This window comes from Equus asinus, chromosome 26 (assembly GCF_041296235.1).
Source record: "Equus asinus isolate D_3611 breed Donkey chromosome 26, EquAss-T2T_v2, whole genome shotgun sequence".
In the NCBI taxonomy this organism is placed as follows: Eukaryota; Metazoa; Chordata; class Mammalia; order Perissodactyla; family Equidae; genus Equus; species Equus asinus.
Window position 1 is genome coordinate 22,835,899 of NC_091815.1, and position 19,677 is coordinate 22,855,575.

The 19,677-nt window shown below is 37.1% G+C and overlaps 1 protein-coding gene across 2 annotated transcripts in view; it reads left to right on the forward strand.

Moving 5' to 3' along the window:
- Positions 1 to 19,677, forward strand: part of LOC106836111 (zinc finger protein 569) — a 56,945-nt gene that overhangs the window by 16,887 nt on the left and 20,381 nt on the right. For both annotated transcript variants that reach the window (XM_014848729.3, XM_070498977.1), the window contains exon 3: positions 9,600 to 9,657. In XM_014848729.3, the coding sequence (XP_014704215.3) occupies positions 9,600 to 9,657 (58 nt within the window). The remainder of the gene's footprint in view (positions 1 to 9,599; positions 9,658 to 19,677) is intronic.

The following is a 19,677-nucleotide window of genomic DNA, read 5'->3' on the forward strand; positions in this document are numbered from 1 at the left end:
AGAAAAAGACATAAAAGACATGCAAACTGGAAAGGAAGAAATACAACTGTTTCTATTTGAAGACAATATGATCTTCTAAGTAGAAAACCCCAAACAAAGAATCTACAAAAAAGCTCCTAGAATTATTGAGTAATTTTAACATAGTTCCAGCCTACATAATCAGTATAAAGGTTCTTCATTTTTATATTTGAGTAATCAATAATTGGAATTTGAAATAAAATTTTAAAATACCATTTTATTACCCCACCTAATAATAAAATACTTAGAATTAAATTTTACAAAATATGTACAAGGACTGTTTGCTGAAAATGAAAAAAAAACCCTGGTAAAAGAAAGAAAAGAATAATGGAGCAATATACTGCATTCATGGATTGGAAAACTCATGTTTTCATATCCCCTCAATTTTATCTACAGATTAAACACAATCCCAGTCAAATTCTTAGCTATCTTTTTTGTAGATATCACAAAACTGATTCTAAAATGTATAGGGAAAGGCAAAGAAATAGAGTGGCCAAAACAGTTCTGAAGTAGAACAGAGTTAGAAGATTCACGGTACCAGCTTCAATATTTACTTTAAAGCTTCAGTAATAAAGACAGTATGATACTTATTGGTGAAAAGATAGACACAGATCAGTAGAATAAAATAGAGGGCCCAGAAATAGTGTCACACAAATATGGTCAGCTTTATTTTTATAAAAATGAAAAGCAATTCAGTGGAAAAATGTGGTCTTTTCTGCAAATGGTTCTGGACAATTTGATGTCCATATGCAAAAAATAGGAACCTTGACACACACATCACACCTTTACAAATATTAGCTCAAAATGGAGCATAGACATAAATATCAAACCTAAAACTTCTAGGATAAAACATAGAGGAAAATATGCATGGCCTCTGTAAGACAAAGAACATGACCTTGTGTGACAAAAAGCATGATCCGTTCCATTTTGGATTCCACCTTCATTCTCATTGAATTTATGAAAATTTACATACAGTAGAATTCATCCTTTGTTCTGGATAGTTTTATGGATTTTGACAATTTCGTGTATTCACCAGCAGAGTACCATATATAAAAGTTTAGTCACCCCAGATTTTCCAGGGTGAGTCTACTTTGTAGTCACTGCTTCCCCGACCCCAGTCCTTGGCGGCCACTGCTCTGTATTCTGTTCCTACAGTTTTATCTTTCCCAGGATATTGTTTAAATGGAATCATGCAATATGTTGGCTTTGGGTCTGGCTTTGTTCACTTAGCAACATGTATTTAAGATTTATCCATGTTGTGTGAATCAACAGTTCACACCTTTTTACCACAGAGTAGTATTCATTATATCGACGGACCACAGTTTGTTTATATATTCACCTTGCTCAGAGATGAGGTGAGGCTGAGGAAAGGAAATGGGTGAGGGGAGGGAGATGGGCATTGCAGTGAAAGTTGGTGAGGGAGCAAGAACCACACCTGGGAAAATGCGGTTATTTCCCCTTAAACATGCAAACATGTCCCTCTACTTTATTACATCTCCTCATTGGGTCATTCTGATTTGAGTCCTGTATCATTTTACCACCAAACTTGATGTTTTTATTTAGAATGATTATTTCAGTTGAATCTAGTAGTGGCTTAAGCAATAAAGGCATTTATTATCTCCCTTAACAGGAGGATTGGAGGTTGATTCCAAACTGTTTCCATGGCTACCTCATGTCATCAAACCTAGGCTGCTTCTGTCTTTTGTTCCATCACCTCTAGCAGGTCACTTTTTGTTCTCATGCTTGTTACCTCAAGGTATAGACTTGATTGCCAAATATCCAAGCATCATATCCATGTTCAAGACAAAAAAGAGGGTTGAGCTTTATTCTCATGTCTATCCTTTTTTTTTTAAACAGAAAACAAAAATTTTCCATAACCCTTCCCCCCAGTAGACATCTTTTTTTTATTTTTATTTTTTTTATTGAGTTAATGATAGGTTACAATCTTGTGAAATTTCAGTTGTACATTAGTGTTTGTTATTCGTGTTGTAGGTGCACCACTTCACCGTTTGTGCCCACCCCCCACCCCACCTTTCCCCTGGTATCCACTAAACTGTTCTTAGTCCACATTTTTAAATTCCTTATATGAGTGGAGTCATACACAGATTATCCTTCTCTAGCTGGCTTATTTCACTTAACATAATTCCCTCAAGGTCCATCCATGTTATTGCAAATGGAATGATTTTGTTCTGTTTTGCAGCTGAGTAGTATTCCATTGTATATATGTACCACATCTTCTTTATCCATTCGTCTGTTGATGGGCACTTAGGTTGCTTCCACGTCTTGGCTATTGTAAATAATGCTGCAGTGAACATTGGGGTGCATAGGACTTTTGGGATTGCTGACTTCAAGCTCTTTGGATAAATACCCAGTAGTGGGATGGCTGGATCGTATGGTAGTTCTATTTTTAATTTTTTGAGAAATCTCCATACTGTTTTCCATAGTGACTGCACCAGTTTGCATTCCCACCAGCAGTGTATGAGGGTTCCTTTTTCTCCACAACCTCTCCAACATTTGTTACTATTAGTTTCAGATATTTTTGTCATTCTAGTGGGTGTAAGGTGATATCTTAGTGTAGTTTTGATTTGCATTTCCCTGATGATCAGTGATGATGAGCATGTTTTCATGTGCCTATTGGCCGTCCGTATATCTTCTTTGGAGAAATGTCTGTTCATGCCTCCAGCCCATTTTTTGATTGGGTTGTTTGCTTTTTTTGTTGTTGAGTTGTGGGAGTTCTTTATATATTGTGGATATTAAGCCTTTGTCAGATACATGACTTGCAAATATTTTTTCCCAGTTAGTGGGTTGTTTTTTTGTTTCAATCCTGTTTTCATTTGCGTTGAAGAAGCTCTTTAGTCTGATGAACTCCCATTTGTTTATTGTTTCTATTGTTTCCCTTCTCTGAGAAGGCATGGTGTCCGAAAAGATCCTTTTAATACTGATGTCAAAGAGTGTACTGCGTACGTTTTCTTCTAGAAGCCTTATGGTTTCAGATCTCACCTTTAGGTCTTTGATCCATTTTGAGTTTATTTTGGTGAATGGTGAAAAAGAATGGTCAATTTTCATTTTTTTACGTGTGGCTTTCCAGTTTTCCCAGCACCATTTGTTGAAAAGACTTTCTTTTCTCCATTGTATGCCCTCAGCTCCTTTGTCGAAGATTGGCTGTCCATAGATGTGTGGTTTTATTTCTGGGCTTTCAATTCTGTTCCATTGATCTGTGCACCTGGTTTTGTACCAGTACCATGCTGTTTTGATTACTGTAGCTTTGTAGTATGTTTTGAAGTCAGGGAGTGTGATGCCTCCCGTTTTGTTCTTTTTTCTCAGGATTGCTTTAGAAATTCGGGGTCTTCTGTTGCCCCATATGAATTTTAGGATTCTTTGTTCTAATTCTGTAAAGAATGTCATTGGGACTCTGATTGGGATGGCGTTGAATCTGTAGATTGCTTTAGGTAGAATGGACATTTTAACTATGTTTATTCTTCCAATCCATGTACATGGAATGTCTTTCCATCTCCTTATGTCGTCATCCAATTCTCTCAGAAAGGCCTTGTAATTTTCATTATATAGGTCCTTCACTTCCTTAGTTAAATTTACCCCAAGGTATTTTATTCTTTTTGTTGCGATTGTGAATGGTATTGTGTTCTTGAGGTATTTTTCTGTTAGTTCGTTATTGGAGTATAGAAATGCTACTGAGTTATGCAAATTGATTTTGTACCCTGCAACTTTGCTGTAGTTGTTGATTACTTCTAAGAGTTTTCCAATGGATTCTTTGGGGTTTTCTATATATAAGATCATGTCGTCTGCAAACAGTGAGAGTTTCACTTCTTCCATCCCTATTTGGATTCCTTTTATTCCTTGTTCTTGCCTGATTGCTCTGGTCAGGACCTCCAGTACTATGTTAAATAAGAGTGGTGATAGAGGGCATCCTTGTCTCATTCCTGTTTTCAGGGGGATGGCGTTCAGTTTTTGCCCATTGAGTGTGATGTTGGCTATGGGTTTGTCATATATGGCCTTTATTGTGTTGAGGTAGTTTCCTTCTATGCCCATTTTGTTCAGAGTTTTTATCATAAACAGCTGTTGGATCTTGTCAAATGCCTTCTCTGCATCTATTGAGATGATCATGTGGTTTTTATTCCTCAGTGTGTTGATGTGGTGTATCACGTTGATTGATTTGCAGATGTTGAACCATCCCTGTGTCCCTGGTATGAATCCCACCTGATCATGATGTATGATCCTTTTGATGAATTGCTGAATTCTGGTTGCCAAAATTTTGTTTAGAACTTTTGCATCTATGTTCATCAGTGATATTGGCCTGTAGTTCTCTTTTTTCGTGGTGTCCTTGTCAGGTTTTGGTATCAGCGTGATGTTGGCCTCATAGAATGTATTAGGAAGTGTTCCATCTTCCCTAATTTTTTGGAATAGCTTAAAAAGGATAGGTATTAAATCCTCTCTGACAGTTTGGTAGAATTCCCCAGGAAAGCCATCCTGGGGTTTTATTCTTTGGGATGTTTTCGATTGCTGTTTCAATCTCTTTCCTTGTGATTGGTCTGTTCAAATTGTCTGCCTCTTCTTGAGTGAGCTTTGGGAGATTGTAGGAGTCCAAGAATTTATCCATTTCCTCTAGGTTATCCATTCCGTTGGCATATAGTTTTTCGTAGTATTCTCTTATACTCCGTTGTATTTCTGCAGAGTCTGTTGTTATTTCTCCTCGCTCATTTCTGATTTTGTTTATTTGAGCTTTCTCCATTTTTTTCTTTGTAAGTCTGGCTAGGGGTTTGTCAGTTTTATTTATCTTCTCAAAAAACCAGCACTTTGTTTCATTGATCCTTTTTACCGCCTTTTTCGTTTCAATAGTATTTATTTCTGCTCTGATTTTTATTAATTCTCTCCTGCTGACTTTGGGCTTTATTTGTTCTTTTTCCTCTAGTTCAGTTAGGTGTAGTTTAAGATTGCTTATTTGGGATTTTTCTTGTTTTTTAAGATGTGCCTGTATTGCAATGAGTTTTCCTCTTAATACAGCTTTTGCTGTATCCCATATGAGTTGGTATGGCGTGCTATCATTTTCATTTGTTTCCAGGTAGTTTTTGATTTCTTCTTTAATTTCTTTAATGATCCATTGCTTGTTCAGTAGTGTGTTGTTTAGTCTCTACATCTTTGTGCCTTTCTCAGCTTTTTTCTTGTAATTAATTTCTAGCCTTATAGCATTATGATTGGAAAAGATGCTTGTTATTATTTCAATTTTTTTAAATTTGTAGAGGCTTGCCTTATTTCCCAACATATGGTCTATCCTTGAGAATGTTCCATGTGCACTTGAGAAGAATGTGTATTCAGCTCTTTCAGGGTGGAGTGATCTATATATGTCTATTAAGTCCAATTGTTTTAGTTTTTCATTTAGCTCCACTATTTCCTTGTTGATTTTCTGTCTGGATGATCTGTCCATTGATGTGAGTGGGGTGTGGAGGTCCCCTACTATTATTGTGTTGTTTTTAACATCCTCCTTTAGGTCTGTTAATAGTTGCTTTATGAATCTTGGTGCTCCTGTGTTGGGTGCATAGATATTTATAAGCATTATTTCTTCTTGATGAAGTGTCCCTTTGATCATTATATATTGTCCCTCTGTGTCTCTCTTTACCTGTCTTATTTTGAAATCCACTTTGTCTGATTTAAGAATTGCAACACCTGCCTTTTTTTGGTTGCTATTAGCTTGAAGTATTCTCCTCCACCCCTTCACTCTTAGCCTGTGTTTGACCTTGGGGCTGAGGTGTGTTTCCTGGAGGCAACAAATTGTGGATCTCATTCTTTAATCCATTTTGCCGCTCTGTGTCTTTTTATTGGAGAGTTCAATCCGTTTACATTGAGAGTGATTATTGATGCATGTGGACTTAATGCTGTCAATCTGTCGCTCATTATCTTGTTTTCCTGCGTTTCTTTTCCTGTGTGCTTTAGCCTACACATTTAATACTGTAGTTTCTTATGCTGGGTTTTTTAGATTTTTCCTTATTTATGATTTGTGACTCTGTTCTGTATTCTATTTTAGTGTCTACCCTGAAGTTTGTATTTAGAATCTCGTGTATAATATAGTCTCTTCTCTGGTGGTTTCTTACTTACTTGACCAATACTGATTTAGACCCTTTGCTCTTCCTCTCCTAAATAATTATTTTCATTTCTTATTCCAACTGGTGTTATGAATTTGTAGTTAGAGTGAGAAGATCGTCCTTGTTTTGGTAGTTTCCTTACCTTTACCCTAATGCTATAGTTGAATATTTGCTATCCTGTTCTGGTTCTATCCATCGGTCTCCCTAGTCTGTGGATTGTGACCCTTCTCTCCCTTTTTTCTTTTTTCAGGTATGAGAGCCTTCTTGAGGATTTCTTGTAGTGGAGGGCTTTTAGTTACAAATTCCCTTAACTTTTGTTTGTCTGGAAAAGATTTAATTTCTCCCTCATATCTGAAGGAAATTCTTGCTGGATAGAGTATTCTTGGCTGAAGATTTTTATCTTTTAAAGCTTTCAATATGTCACTCCATTGTCTCCTAGCTTGTAAGGTTTCTGTAGAGAAATCCACTGAAAGTCTGATAGGAGCTCCTTTGTAGGTTCTCTTCTTTTTTCTTACTTCCCTGAGTATTGTTTCTTTATCTTTCTTTCTTCCGATTGTACTACTATGTGCCTTGCAGTAGGTCTTTTTACATTGATAAATCTAGGAGATCTGAAAGCTTCCTCTACACACATTTCTCCGTCAATCCCTAGATTTGGGAAGTTCTCTTCAATAATTTCGTTAAGCACACTTTCTGTTCCATTTTCCTTTTCCATGTTCTCGGGAATTCCTATGATCCTTAAGTTCTTACTCCTCATTGAATCCACTATCTCTCGGAGATTTTCCTCGTTTTTTTTCATTCTTAGGTCTCTTTCTTCCTCTCTCTGGAGCCATTCAGCCTGTCTATCTTCAGTTATGTTAATTTGCTCTTCTATGGTGTCTACACTGGCATTGAGGGAATCCGTATTCTGTTTTATCTGGTCCATTGTGTTTTTCATCTCTAGTAATTTTGTTTGATTCTTCTTTATGATTTCAATCTCTTTTGTGAAGTAACTCCAGAACTCATTGGCTTGTTTCTCTATCTTTCTGTCTACTTCATTGAGTTTTTTGATTATAGCTGCTCTGAACTCATTATCACTTAGTTTACCTAATTCCAAGTCCTCAGGACTTAATTCTATGTTTTTATTGTTTTCCTTCTGGTCTGGGGCTTTTATAAATTGCTGGATGGTAGAGGAGCGGTTTTTTCACATGGTGGTAGAATTCTGTTGCAGTTACAGCCTGTCGCCACTAGATGGGGGTCGAGTGCCTGCGCATTCTGAGCTCTCCGCCTTCGGGCAAGATGGTGGCGCCAGTGGCTTTGCCGGGAGGGGGGGGCTGCTGTTCTCATACACCAATCTGGATTCAGGTTAGTTCTATTCTCTGGTCTCCCGAGGCCCTGGGTTTATGGGCTCCCCGCGCATGGAAGCTTTCCCCCCGTCAGTGGGTTTCCACTAAATCAGCGGCAGGAGTCCTGGATGATTTCCCGGTCGCGCAGCCCCTCTCCCACTCTTTCCCGGACCGCGCAGCAGCAATCACAGACTCTAGGGGAGGGAGCGACGTTCTCTCCTACCGTTCCAGCGCCTCCGAGGCCATCCGCAGGTTTATGTTCTCTGCCTTCTTGGCATTGTAGGTCTCTAACGTGTTGGCATTAGACTTATTCTCTGAAATTCAGTTTTTCCAATCCTTTGTTGTATTTTGGAGGGGAGAGAATCCCAGGTCAGCTCACCCCGCCATTTTGCTCTGCCCCTTCTCCTTCCCAGTAGACATCATCTTCACTCCTGTTGACCAATACTCCGTCACACTGTAACTCTTAGCTGTGAGGGATGCTTGGAAGGTGAGTACCTGGCAGCTGAGTGGAATGGGATTATCCTCATTGACCTAGGTCAGTCGTGATTCATCCTTGGGAGAAGGTACATTGCCATGATGATAAAATTGGGATTCAGTTTTCAAGGAATAGTGTGTAGGCAATGGCTATTTTTAGACAGTAACATTATCTGCCACATTTGGCCTCTAGTCATATGCTGGTTCTCCATCCTTAGGAATGTATCACCTCTCCTTTACAGAATTTCACAGTCCTGGTGCTGAGGAGCTACTTAGAGACCATCTTATTCTGCTGTCCTCTTAAAGGATCGCTGTCCAGGGCGACAGTGCTTGTTAGTGGCAGAGAGAGGACTGGAAGGCAAATCTCTTTGCTCCCAGGTCGCTGTTCTTTCCCACCGTAATCCATCTGGCCTAAAGTTTCTTTTAAAAGATCCTTGGGAAAAAACTTCAAATGTGTGACCATTAAAACAAACAAACAACCACCAAAAAAAAGCAGGACAGTAAATTAATAGATAAATTTTTCTCTATCAAATTAAAACTGGGAAGTGGGCTGAGCATGGGGTGGGGAGACATCTGTGTTGCTACTTAGACACTGTGGTATTGTTTGAATCTATTGCAATGGTATGTGTTTTCTTGATTAAATATGTATTTTGGTAAAAATAATATGTGAATGTTGGTTTAAAAAAATCGAATAGTGCTGCTAGTGCTACTAGACTTGTCGTAATAATAAGAAAAACTATAGCTGTTTCTTTTTCCCCCATCACTAATTCCTGTTCCCAGAAAGAACCACTTTCAACCCTTAACTGCGACTTGATTTATTTATTCAATTTTCTAAGTCACATGTTTATCCTGCTATCATTTGGCACTTTTCAAATTTAGACTTTCTTTTTTTCACTATGGAAGATAAGATTTAACTCTCTTACCACCACCAATACCTCTGACACACATCACTCACACACACAAACTTCTTACTCCTTCCTTGAAATACAATTGTGTCACCATTTTGGATAAATTTCCATTTTATTTACTTAATATATCTTTTTAAATGTCTCAGTACAATAAAATACCTTAGGTGTTTTGCGTTTTCACAATTTTCTTGGTTATGTGCTTTCCTGAAGCTACGTGTCTTCTTGCTGCATGTGAACTATTCATTCTCTGATACAGAGCTATTGATAAATTCATGGGATGTTTCCCACATAGGCACTCAGATTTCTTTTTTTTTAATAGTGGCACCTGAGCTAATAACTGTTGCCAATCTTTTTTTTTTTTTTCCTTTCCTGCTTTTTCTCCCCAAATCCCCCCGGTACATAGTTGTATATCTTAGTTGTGGGTCCTTCTAGCTGCGGCATGTGGGACACCACCTCAGCGTGGCCTGATGAGCGATGCCATGTCCATGTCGAGGATCTGAACCAAGGAAACCCTGGGCCACCAAAGTGGAGTGCATGAACTTAACCACTCTGCCATGGGGCCAGCCCCTGTACTCCTATTTCTGTCCACCTTATGCCTAAGCTCCACATGAGCATACCAGTCATCCTTTACCTATTAGCACCTCTGTGGTCTGAATATTCTTGGCTTTTCTGATGGATCCAAGTATCATTTTGCTACAGGGTGACCTTTAATTTACCTTGTGGGTGCAGGTTTCTGAAACCACAAAGCACCCTGGTCTAATGGCTTTTATTCTCTTCTCCAGCGCTGCCTTCTCAGGCCCTGTCCATTCCCAAAAAGAAGAGGAAATGACTGAGTCCCAGGTAAATTTTTAATAGTGTATTTGTTACCTGCCTTATTCTACAGTGCAGTTTAAGGTGATTGGAGTAATCCATACAGTAAATTGGAAAATCCTATATAGATAAAACATACTTTCAAAGCAAATAGAGTTGGAAGATTAAGACCAGGGAAGAGTTAAAATATAGTTATGCAGAAATGCATTCATTCAGAGAGATTAAAGCTGGGCTTCACTTTCAATTTCAATAATTTCATTATTATATTGGTAAAGCAAACCAGAGCAGAAATTCATTGCATAATTGGCATTGTACTTAAGGATAAAATATTGCTACTCACAGCAATATGGAAAATCTCACAAACACGTGGAGTGAAAGAAGCCAGAAATAAAAGAGTTCATTCTATATGGATCCATTTGTATGAAGTTTGAAAACTAGGAAAACTAATCTATGAGAGAAGTCAGAATAGTGGTTACCCCTGAAGGAGTATTTGCTGGCAAAGAACATGAGAGAATCATCTGGAGTGCTGAAAATGTTTTGTATTTTGACCTGGGTGGTGGGTACACAAATATATAAATGTATAAAAATGTGTCATTTTATACTTAATTAATACATTTTGCCTCATTATTCTATGCGTGTCATACCTCATTTTTTTAAAAACAAAAACTAGCATATCTGAAGAAATAAAGAGATGTCTTTCTGTCAAATGACCTTACATAATTATATTTTTTAATGGGCATTTGGTATAGATTGGGCTACAATCTAAAGTAATAATTTCTTGTAAATTCTTATAATTTTAGTCCACTAGAATGTGAACAGGGAGAATGTTTTATTTGGTTTATCGCTGTATCTCCAGCCCCTAGAACAATGCCTGCTATACATGGTTTTTCTGAATACTTGTCATTTTAATACATTGAATCCATGGCTCCTTATTTCTTCTTTATTTTACTCTTAGAATAAGTAATATCTGCCTCCTCTTCAAGGATATTTCCTTTTCCTCAGAAATTCATCCTTTTTCTTTACACATACTTTAAAATCTTTCTCTTTCAGATTTATCCTGCACTCTTAGCTATTGAACATATCTCATTTTACCGCCTTTCTACCCTCAGCTCAAAGCTTTGGTATACTAAGATGCACCTTTCTTTGACCATGTGTCCCTATCTAGCAGCTTTTCTATATCTCTAGTTTTTTCCTCAAACTCAGTTAATTTTCAAAGTGAATACACCTGTGTAACCAGCACAAGCAGTTGATCAAGAAATACAACATTACCCTAACACCCGTTCAACTCCTTGTGTACTTTTGCAAGTCATAAGTCCCACCCCAAGGGTAGCCACTCTTCAACTTCTATCCCCATAGATTACTTCTACCTATCTTTTAACTTTATATAATGTATGTATTCTGTATGTGGCTTCTTTTGTTTAATACTTTGTCAGATTCATGTTGAATTCTTGCAGGTAGTTGTAGTTCATTTAATTGAATTGCTGTATATTAGTTATGTGAATAAACCACAACTTTATCTATTCTATTATTGATTGGCATTTTTAGGTAGTTTTTATTTTGGGACAATTACAAATATTGTTGCTATGAACTTTCTTGTTGCACAAATGTACACATTCCTTTGTATATATGCCAAAGTAGAATTGCTGAGTCGTAGGTTATTCATAAGAGCAGCTTTTATTGATACTGCCAGACAGTTTTCCAAAGTAGTTGTCCAAAATTACACTCTTAATAGCGTATGAGAGCTCCAGTTACTCCAAGACAACCATCTCGAGTGTATTTTCTATGCTCACTAGCCTGCCTTTTTTTATAATACCAAACTCATAGGCAATAAAAGAGAAGCTCAACTAAATTTGCATTCAGAAAAATTACATTTTCCTTTTTGATACAATCACCATAAATAAAGTAAATTGGCAAAACTTGGCAACAATTTTAGTAATACATATGGCAGACCCAGTCTGGTATTTAAATACATATTTACAAACCAAATTAAAATCTAGTAGGAAACTGTGTACAGGAGGTGAAAAAGAAATTCACGATTGAAAAAATAAAAGAGAACAAATGCCCAAGAAAATTGCAAATAATAATAAAACTACTGTCTATTGTTAATCAAAGCTTTACATGGATTGCCTTATATAATCGTCATAAGGAGTCTGTTTTCCTTTTTTTTTTCATGAGTGAGGAAGCAAGCACAGAAAGATTTGAGAAACTGGCTCGAGGGCAGAGGGGAAGGATGTGGTGGAATCAGGCTTCAGTCCCAGGCAGTATGACTGTGAAGCCTCTAATCTTAACCACTGTCTCTGTGTCTCACTCGTTAATGAAATGCAAATAAAATGATTTTTTAAAAAAATCATCAGATTAGTCCAGTTTTTAAAAAGTTCATCATGTCTCGAATCTGATCACTTGTCAACATTTCCATAGATCTTGCTGTAACTCAGGCCGTATCGTTTCTTACCTGGAAGTACTTGAGTAACTGCCTACTAGTCTCCCTGCATCCATTCTTGTCATTCTCCATGGAACAACCAAAGCAATCATTTGAAACCTAAGGCAGTAGCTTCTCTGCTTAAAACCATCTAATGGCTTCCCATTACACTTGGAATAAAATTCAGATTCCTTACTGTCCGTTACAAAACCCTACATGATAGGCCTTCTGCCTGTGTCTTTACCATGATCTCATGCTACACCCTCCCTCGTTCACTGTCTTTCAGTGATGCTACCATATTTCTCCTGTTGGAACAGACCAAGTTTCAGGAACTTTGAACATGCTATTAAAGCTACTAGAAAAGATCAATATCCCAGGTCAAACAGTCAGGCACCTCTTACGCAGCCTTTTTGTTCTATTCAGGCCTTCAATTGATTGGATGAGGCCCACTCACATTCGAGCAGACAATTTGCTTTACTCAGTCTGCTGATTTAAATGTTAATCTCATGTAGAACACCCTCACAGACACATCCAGAATAATGTTTAGCCAAATGTCTGGGCACCCTGTGGCCCAGCCTGGTTAACACGTAAAATTAACCATCACACTGTCTTATCTGACGTATTCACTTGTTTATGTTTTCATTTGTTTCTCCCAAGTAGAGTGTAAGTTCCAAGAGGACTAGAACTTGGGTCTTTCTTACTGCTGTATTTTTAGGACCTAAACCAGTGCTGGGCACATCTGGTAACTCAGTAGCATATTGATTAAAAACTCGTAACTCCAGGGCTCAAATAAGAATTATTTTCTTGTGCTCCTCAGTGACAATTAATATTCATAATGAAAACCTCAAGTCCTATAAGACCCTCAAAACACCTCTGAGCTATCAGAAAAAGGATCAATCATTTAATCCTTCTGTTTCATTGTTTTAACATATAGTGAAAATATGTTATATGAAATATGAGATTTACAAGGTGTTGCCGACTGAGACTGCATTAAAAGAACTTCTTCACACACTCTACCTAGTTGTTGAAGAAGAAGGAGGAGTCAAAACTTACTGCCACAGTTCCATTTTTGAAAAAAGGTGCTGTTAACCCAGATGAGAAAGTTAATAGCAGATGCTGAGTATTATATTATTCCTCACAAGCCTACTATGGAATAGGTAATGTTTCCTGAAACAGTGAACTATCAGAGGCAAATTGCCAACTGGATTCTAGGCAGTAAATAAATGTATGATAATTATAAAACCACAATTTTCTATTAGAGAGTTCTCTAAGTTCTCAGTCTGTCAAAAAATCCAGGATTCTTTAAAGAATCTCCTCATTTTCCTAGCTGTTCCCTTTTCTTTTGAGAATGATTAAATATTCAAAGAAGACTTAAGAGAACATCTATTCCAACGCTTTCATCTAACAGATGGGAAGCTCTTGACCCAGAGAAATTTTAAACATTGTTTAAGTATAGCCAGGAAATGCAGTTAAAAAAAAGGAAAAATCTATGCGTTACTATCAGGTAAGATAAAATTCAAGACAGTAAGCTTTGAACAAACAAAAAGCACAGTGCTTTAAAATGATGATGAGTGCAGTAGATAAGAAAGATAAGTGGTTAGGACTACTTCTGTACCAAATAAACCACAGCAAATTCATATAAGGAACACTGAAAAATAAGAAATGTGTCAATAGAGGCCTTTCATTGGTCTGTCTTAGCTCATGCTAGATGGATCACGTAGACAACAAAATGAATGTAACTACCAATAATAATTTGATAGAGCTAATTAATTAACAGCTTATAGCCTGGAAATAGTTAATATCTCTTATTTAGATATGAGGTAAACTAAGAAACTGACCATATATTAGGCCTGAATAAAATTCAGTAAATTTCAAAAGTATAACCTATACATGTTCCACAGTACAATTAAATAGGAAGATAATGATAAAAGATTCAAAAAGAAAAACTTCCAGAAGGCACTTTTTAAATTATCATAAGCAACTCAGCTTAAGAAGGACATAAAAATTTGCTACAGAACATCTAAAAAAAAAATGCAGAGAAAACCTATAGGCTGAATAATAAAGTTAATAAACATAAAATGAACAAAATATATAGCTCTAGAAATTAGAAACAAAATGATAAACTAGAAGAAGGAATTGGTGAGAATAAAAATCAAGTCAGTGAGTTAGAACACAGAATAGGAGAGCTAATGCAGAGCTGCTGTTTCATCTCTCTCTCTGTCTTCTCTTTCTCTTTCTTTCCTTCTTTATTGGTTTAAAATCTAGGAAGAGAGAGGGAGTAGAATAAATAGCCGGAATTAACGTATATTAATATTTTGTTACTTTTGCTTCAGTTTTTTTCAATAAAATAATTAGAATAGTGCACATACTCTGTCCCCAGAGGCACTCCCTCTCATGAATATTAAGTACGTCCACAGAGTCCATGGTTTTGTATTTTTACCACACAGATTTGTATGTATAAACATTACATAATGCTGCTGTGTTTTAGAATTTTAAATAACTGGGAACTTAATGGGCTTACAGTTTTGCACCTCCCTTTTTCTCCACTCTGCATTATGTTTTCAGGACAATTCATGTTAGCATATGTATTCCTGACTTTGTCCTTTTCTATTGTTTTATTTGTTTTCTTATGTCACTACCACTCTATCTTAATTATCATATCTTTATTATAATAAATCTTGATATCTGATTAATGCAAATGATTCCTCCATCTTTATTTTTCTTCAACATTGCTTTAGCTATTTGTGGCTATTTATACTTCCTTATAAATTTTAGAATTAGTCCATTTTCACAGTTGAAACTGCTGAGATTTTTATTTTGAATTGAAATATGTTTACAAGGATGTCATCTGCAAATAGTTTTCTTCATTTTGAATCCTCATGCCCCCTTTTTTGGTTATTTGAATTGCTAAACATTCAGTATATTATGGAATAGTTGTGGTGGTGGCAGTCATCTTTGTCTCATTCTCTGTCTTAGGGGTACACTTTCAATCATTCGTGAGTATGATATTTGCTGTAGGTTTTTTTTGTTAATAATCTTCCAGATGACGGAAATTTCCTTTTATTCCTAGACTGCTAAGAGTGTTTATCATAAATTGGTGTTAAATTTTGTCAAGTATTTTCTTTTATATACGATCTTGATCAAACAATTTTCTCCTTTTTTCTATTAATGTGGTAAATTACAATGATCAATTTTTGAGTGTTAAACTAACCCTGTAACCTTGGTTGGGGGGCAGTTGGGTACTTTTTTTCTTCCTGGAGAGTTAATACATTAATTTAATTTATAATAAGGTATACATGACAGACACCAGGACTTTCTTGAAAGCAGATTTTTGTTAGGTTGACTTCTGGCATTAAAAGGTAAGGTGGAGGGGCCAGCGCTGGGGCCTAGTGGTTAAGTTTGGTGCACTGGCTTTGGCAGCCAAGGTTCCCAGGTTCAGATCCCTGGCGGGGACCTACACCACTCGTCAGCTGTGCTGTGGCAGTGACCTGCATAGAAAACAGAGGAAGATTGGCACAGATGTTAGCTCAGGGCTGATCTTCCTCAAGCAAAAAAAAAGAGGAAGATTGGTGACAGATGTTAGCTCAGGGTGAATCTTCCTTAGCTGAAAAAAAAAGTTAAGGTGGAGCCAAGATATAAGTGTCTTGTAAGCACTTATTATTTTATTTAGCAGATTTCCTGCAGTGCCTACCACAAGTGCGCAGTGAATGCTGTTTTGGACAAGATGTTCAAAATTATGACTTTTGTCCAAGGCAGTGCTGTTTTATTAAAGTAAATTTTGTGATTATAAATTCTTTAGAGAATTTGAACATTGTCTGAAAGTCATTTACTTCTTCATGTCATACATACTCCCTAATTTTTTGTCCCTTAACTTTATGTTTTTAATGATTTTATGTGTGTAAGGATCACAGAATTATTCATACTACACTGAGCTGTGCATTGAAAATATAGTGTATTTTTAAAATTTTTTCTGATATCCCTTATGAGTTCTGATTACTAGAATGAAAAAAAAAAAAAAGCTACTTTTAATGCAGTCTGGTTCAAAACTTAGTCCAATCTGTAAATTGTTTCTTTGAATAATTACTCAGTCATTAAGATCCCCTCCATACCCCAGTCCTCTCTTAAGGTGGTGTCTGAGACATGGAAGAAGATCTTCATAGCTTTGGGAGGAAGGGATCTCCTATGATCCTCCGTGGATATGTGCTGGCTGCTTTCAGTACTAATGAATGTAATTTAGCTTGTTTCTTTTTCTGGGCATTCTGTAGCTGGTGAATTTGTGGTACAGTTCTCAGCTCAGTCATGGTCCAAGGGCCTCTCCCTTCACCTGGCTTCCTTTGGGTCTTGCTGCCTCCATAATCTTCTCTTGAGTCTGTCATGTCCTCCCAAGAGTGCCAGGGTTCCATATAGCCCACAGCCTCTGGGGTCACCTTGCCTTCTGCAAGCGTCCTGTTACTCCCTACTCAGTATGTATGCTATATGGGAACCAAGGGCTACAGTGAAGTCCTTCTCCCGACTTGACCACGGCGCTTTGCCCTCTTAACTCACTGCCTCTCTTTCGTTCCACGTTAATGCGCTGGAGTGGGGAGTTCTGAGCAAACATTTCACGGCCTACCTCCCTATCTCCATAGCCTTTCTTCTCTATCCTCCAGGGCGAAGGAGAAGATTTTCCCCTGCCATCTGACCCTCTGTCTTCCTTCTTTCAGTAAAGCTAAAATGGAGAAGGGGCATGAGGAATAAGGAAACATACATTAAAAAAGCATTTCCTAACTAGTATACTGGGCACACATGTTTGGAGTCTTTGAGTGCTGACATTAGGCCCAAGGTAATATAAAATATGGCCCCAGAAGGTCTCGAGATATTCTTGATGACAAAGGACATCCATCCAGAAGTAAGAAAAGTAGCCCTAGAGGAAGAACATCACATCATCTTGTTCTTTTGTTGCTATGTTAAGTTTTCATCTGCAAATAAAAAGTTCATTTCTTCAGAAACATAGAACAGAATGCCTAGGAAAATAAAACTGAATTGACAAGCCTGCTGTGTGCTCTGCATTCTGCTTAGTGCTTTACTTGAGCTCTTCATTTTTTCATGAGGATTTGAATTAATGTTTGCTGTCATTTCCTTTCAGTCTGAGGAACTTCTTTTATTATTTCTTGTGAGACCAGTCTGCTAGCAATGAATTCTCTATTTTTGTTTATCTGGGAATAAATTTCACTTTTTTTTAGATGAAATTCACAGGACGTAAAATTAATCATTTTAAAGTCAGCAATGCAGTGGTATTCACAATGCTGTTCACAATGTTGTGCAGCCACAATCTTTGTCTAGTTCCAAAATATTTTCATCACCCCAAAGTAAAACCCCATACCCATTAAGCATCGACTCCTCCATTCCCCTCTCCTCCCAGCCCTGGCAACCACAAATCTACATTCTGTCTCTATGGATTAACCTGTTCCATACATTTCATATAATAGAATCATAAAATGTATGACCTTTTGTGTTTGGCTTCTTTAACTTAGTATAGTCATCTTCATTTTTGAAAGATAACTTTACCAGATATAGGATTATTAGTGTTTTTTCTTTCAGCACTTGGAATATGTTGTCTCATTGCCATTTGGCCTCCCTTGTTTCTGATGAAAAGTCAGCTGTTAATTTTCTTGTGGCTGCCTTGTAGATAATGGATTGGTTTTCTCTTGCTGCTTTTAACATTTTCTCTTTATCTTTACTTTCAGCATTTTGATTATGATGTGTTTAGGTTCATAACTCTGTGTTTATCCTGCTTAGGGTTCATTGAGTGTCTTGGATATGTATATTAGTGTTTTTAAATCAAATTCAGGAAGTTTTCAGCCATAATTTCTTTGAATATTTTTCTGTCCTTTCTCTCCTTCTGGTACTCACATTATGCATGTGTTGGTACACTTATTGCTGTCTTAGATTTCTCTGCATCTCTGCTCATTTTTCTTCATTCTTTTTTCTTTCTTTTCTTCACATTGCATAGTTTCTGTTAATCTGTTGATCTTTAAGCTTACTGGTTCTTTCTTCTGCCAACTCAGACCATCATGAAGCTGCAAGAAAGTCTCAGCCAGGCCAATGGAGAGTTGCTGACCAAAGCTTTCCGATTAGAGCAGTCCCACATCAAGTAGAAATGGTCCAGGCGCTCATACTCTCACTGTGCTTAGTCTTTGGCTGGAAGTAGCTTGGGAATAGCATGGTCTCAGCATGAACTCAAGAGTAGAAGCGAAGATGGAGCAGCTGGAGGATGTTTACCAACTATGCTTCTCACAGCTGGTTTTCTTGAAGGGGATCTAAGAGCACACTTCCATGACTGCCACAAAGGTGGTACTTTGAAATGTTCTCTTTTTGGTGTGAACATTTTTATATGTCTATATGGATTTACCTAGTGTTATTAACTGCCTGTGACAGAAATCTCAGATAACAGGACGGAATTTTGTTTCTCTCTCATACAGAAGTTCAGGTACCAAAAAACAGTGCTAGTCCTAAATCTCCAATGCGTAGAGAACCAGGACCCTTCTATTTCATTGCTCTACCTAATTGTCCTCTAATAGGTGCCTTCTACCTCTTTGTCCCAAATGACTATCTTTGCCTTAGCCATTGTGTTTCCTTAGCAGTCCACAGGAAGGGGGAAGCTGGGGAAAAAGGTATACTTCATCCCTTTCAGCCCACTTACCGGTAGTTGTACATAATACTCCCGCTTTCATCTCATTGACTAGAACCTTGGACATGTAAAAATCTCTAGTTTCCAAGGAGTTAAAGAATGATTATTTATTCCAGGAGGCCATGTGCCCAGTCAAAACTTTGGGAAAGGGGGAGCATAAATACTGGGGTAGAGGAGTAATAGTCTGTGCCACAGTATCACATTCTTCTGGATTTCTTTTTTTTCTTTTTAGATCAATGTTGTTTTCCTATTTCTTTTTAAATTATTCATTCCATTGAGATTTTTCATTGAGATTCAGTTTGTTTTAGTATTTATTCCTAATTTTGTATTTTTTTGAATTTCTTTTTCTTTATTAAACATTTGCCTAATTCATTATTTATACTTAAAATATCAACTTTTAAATATGGAGATTTATGTATCTAAGTTCTAGATTTCTCATTTTTAGGCTATTTATGCTTTCACATTTACTAAATTATTTTTATTAAGTATTTTATTCAAGTTTATTTTAATGATTTCTTTTTGGATTCTCTCACTCTTGAGCTGGGTGCAATTAGGGTTTTCTTGCCAAATCTGTGGTGTTGGTTTTTAAAATTTATTTACTAGTTTATTGATCCATCTTCCTGAGGAAAATATAACTTCCTGAGGAGAAATCTGAGGCTGAAGCAGCATTGGAAAGAATTCATCTTATGTGCTCTTGTCTTTCAGTATAACTAGTAAAACCATTATACTAGGACCAGTTTTCTGCATTGTTTTCTCCTTAGCCCTACTTCCTCTCCAAGTGCTTTTGTCCAAGCTTATTTTGGTCTTTTAAGGGAAAGTCCCAACAACCTCCTGGATTTTCAGGAGTTGTTTAATAATGCTATGCTTTTTTTTAGGTATGCTTTTTTGGTGAGGAAGATTAGCCCTGAGCTAACATATGTTGCCAATCTTCCTCTTTTTTTTCCCCTCCCCAAAGGCCCAG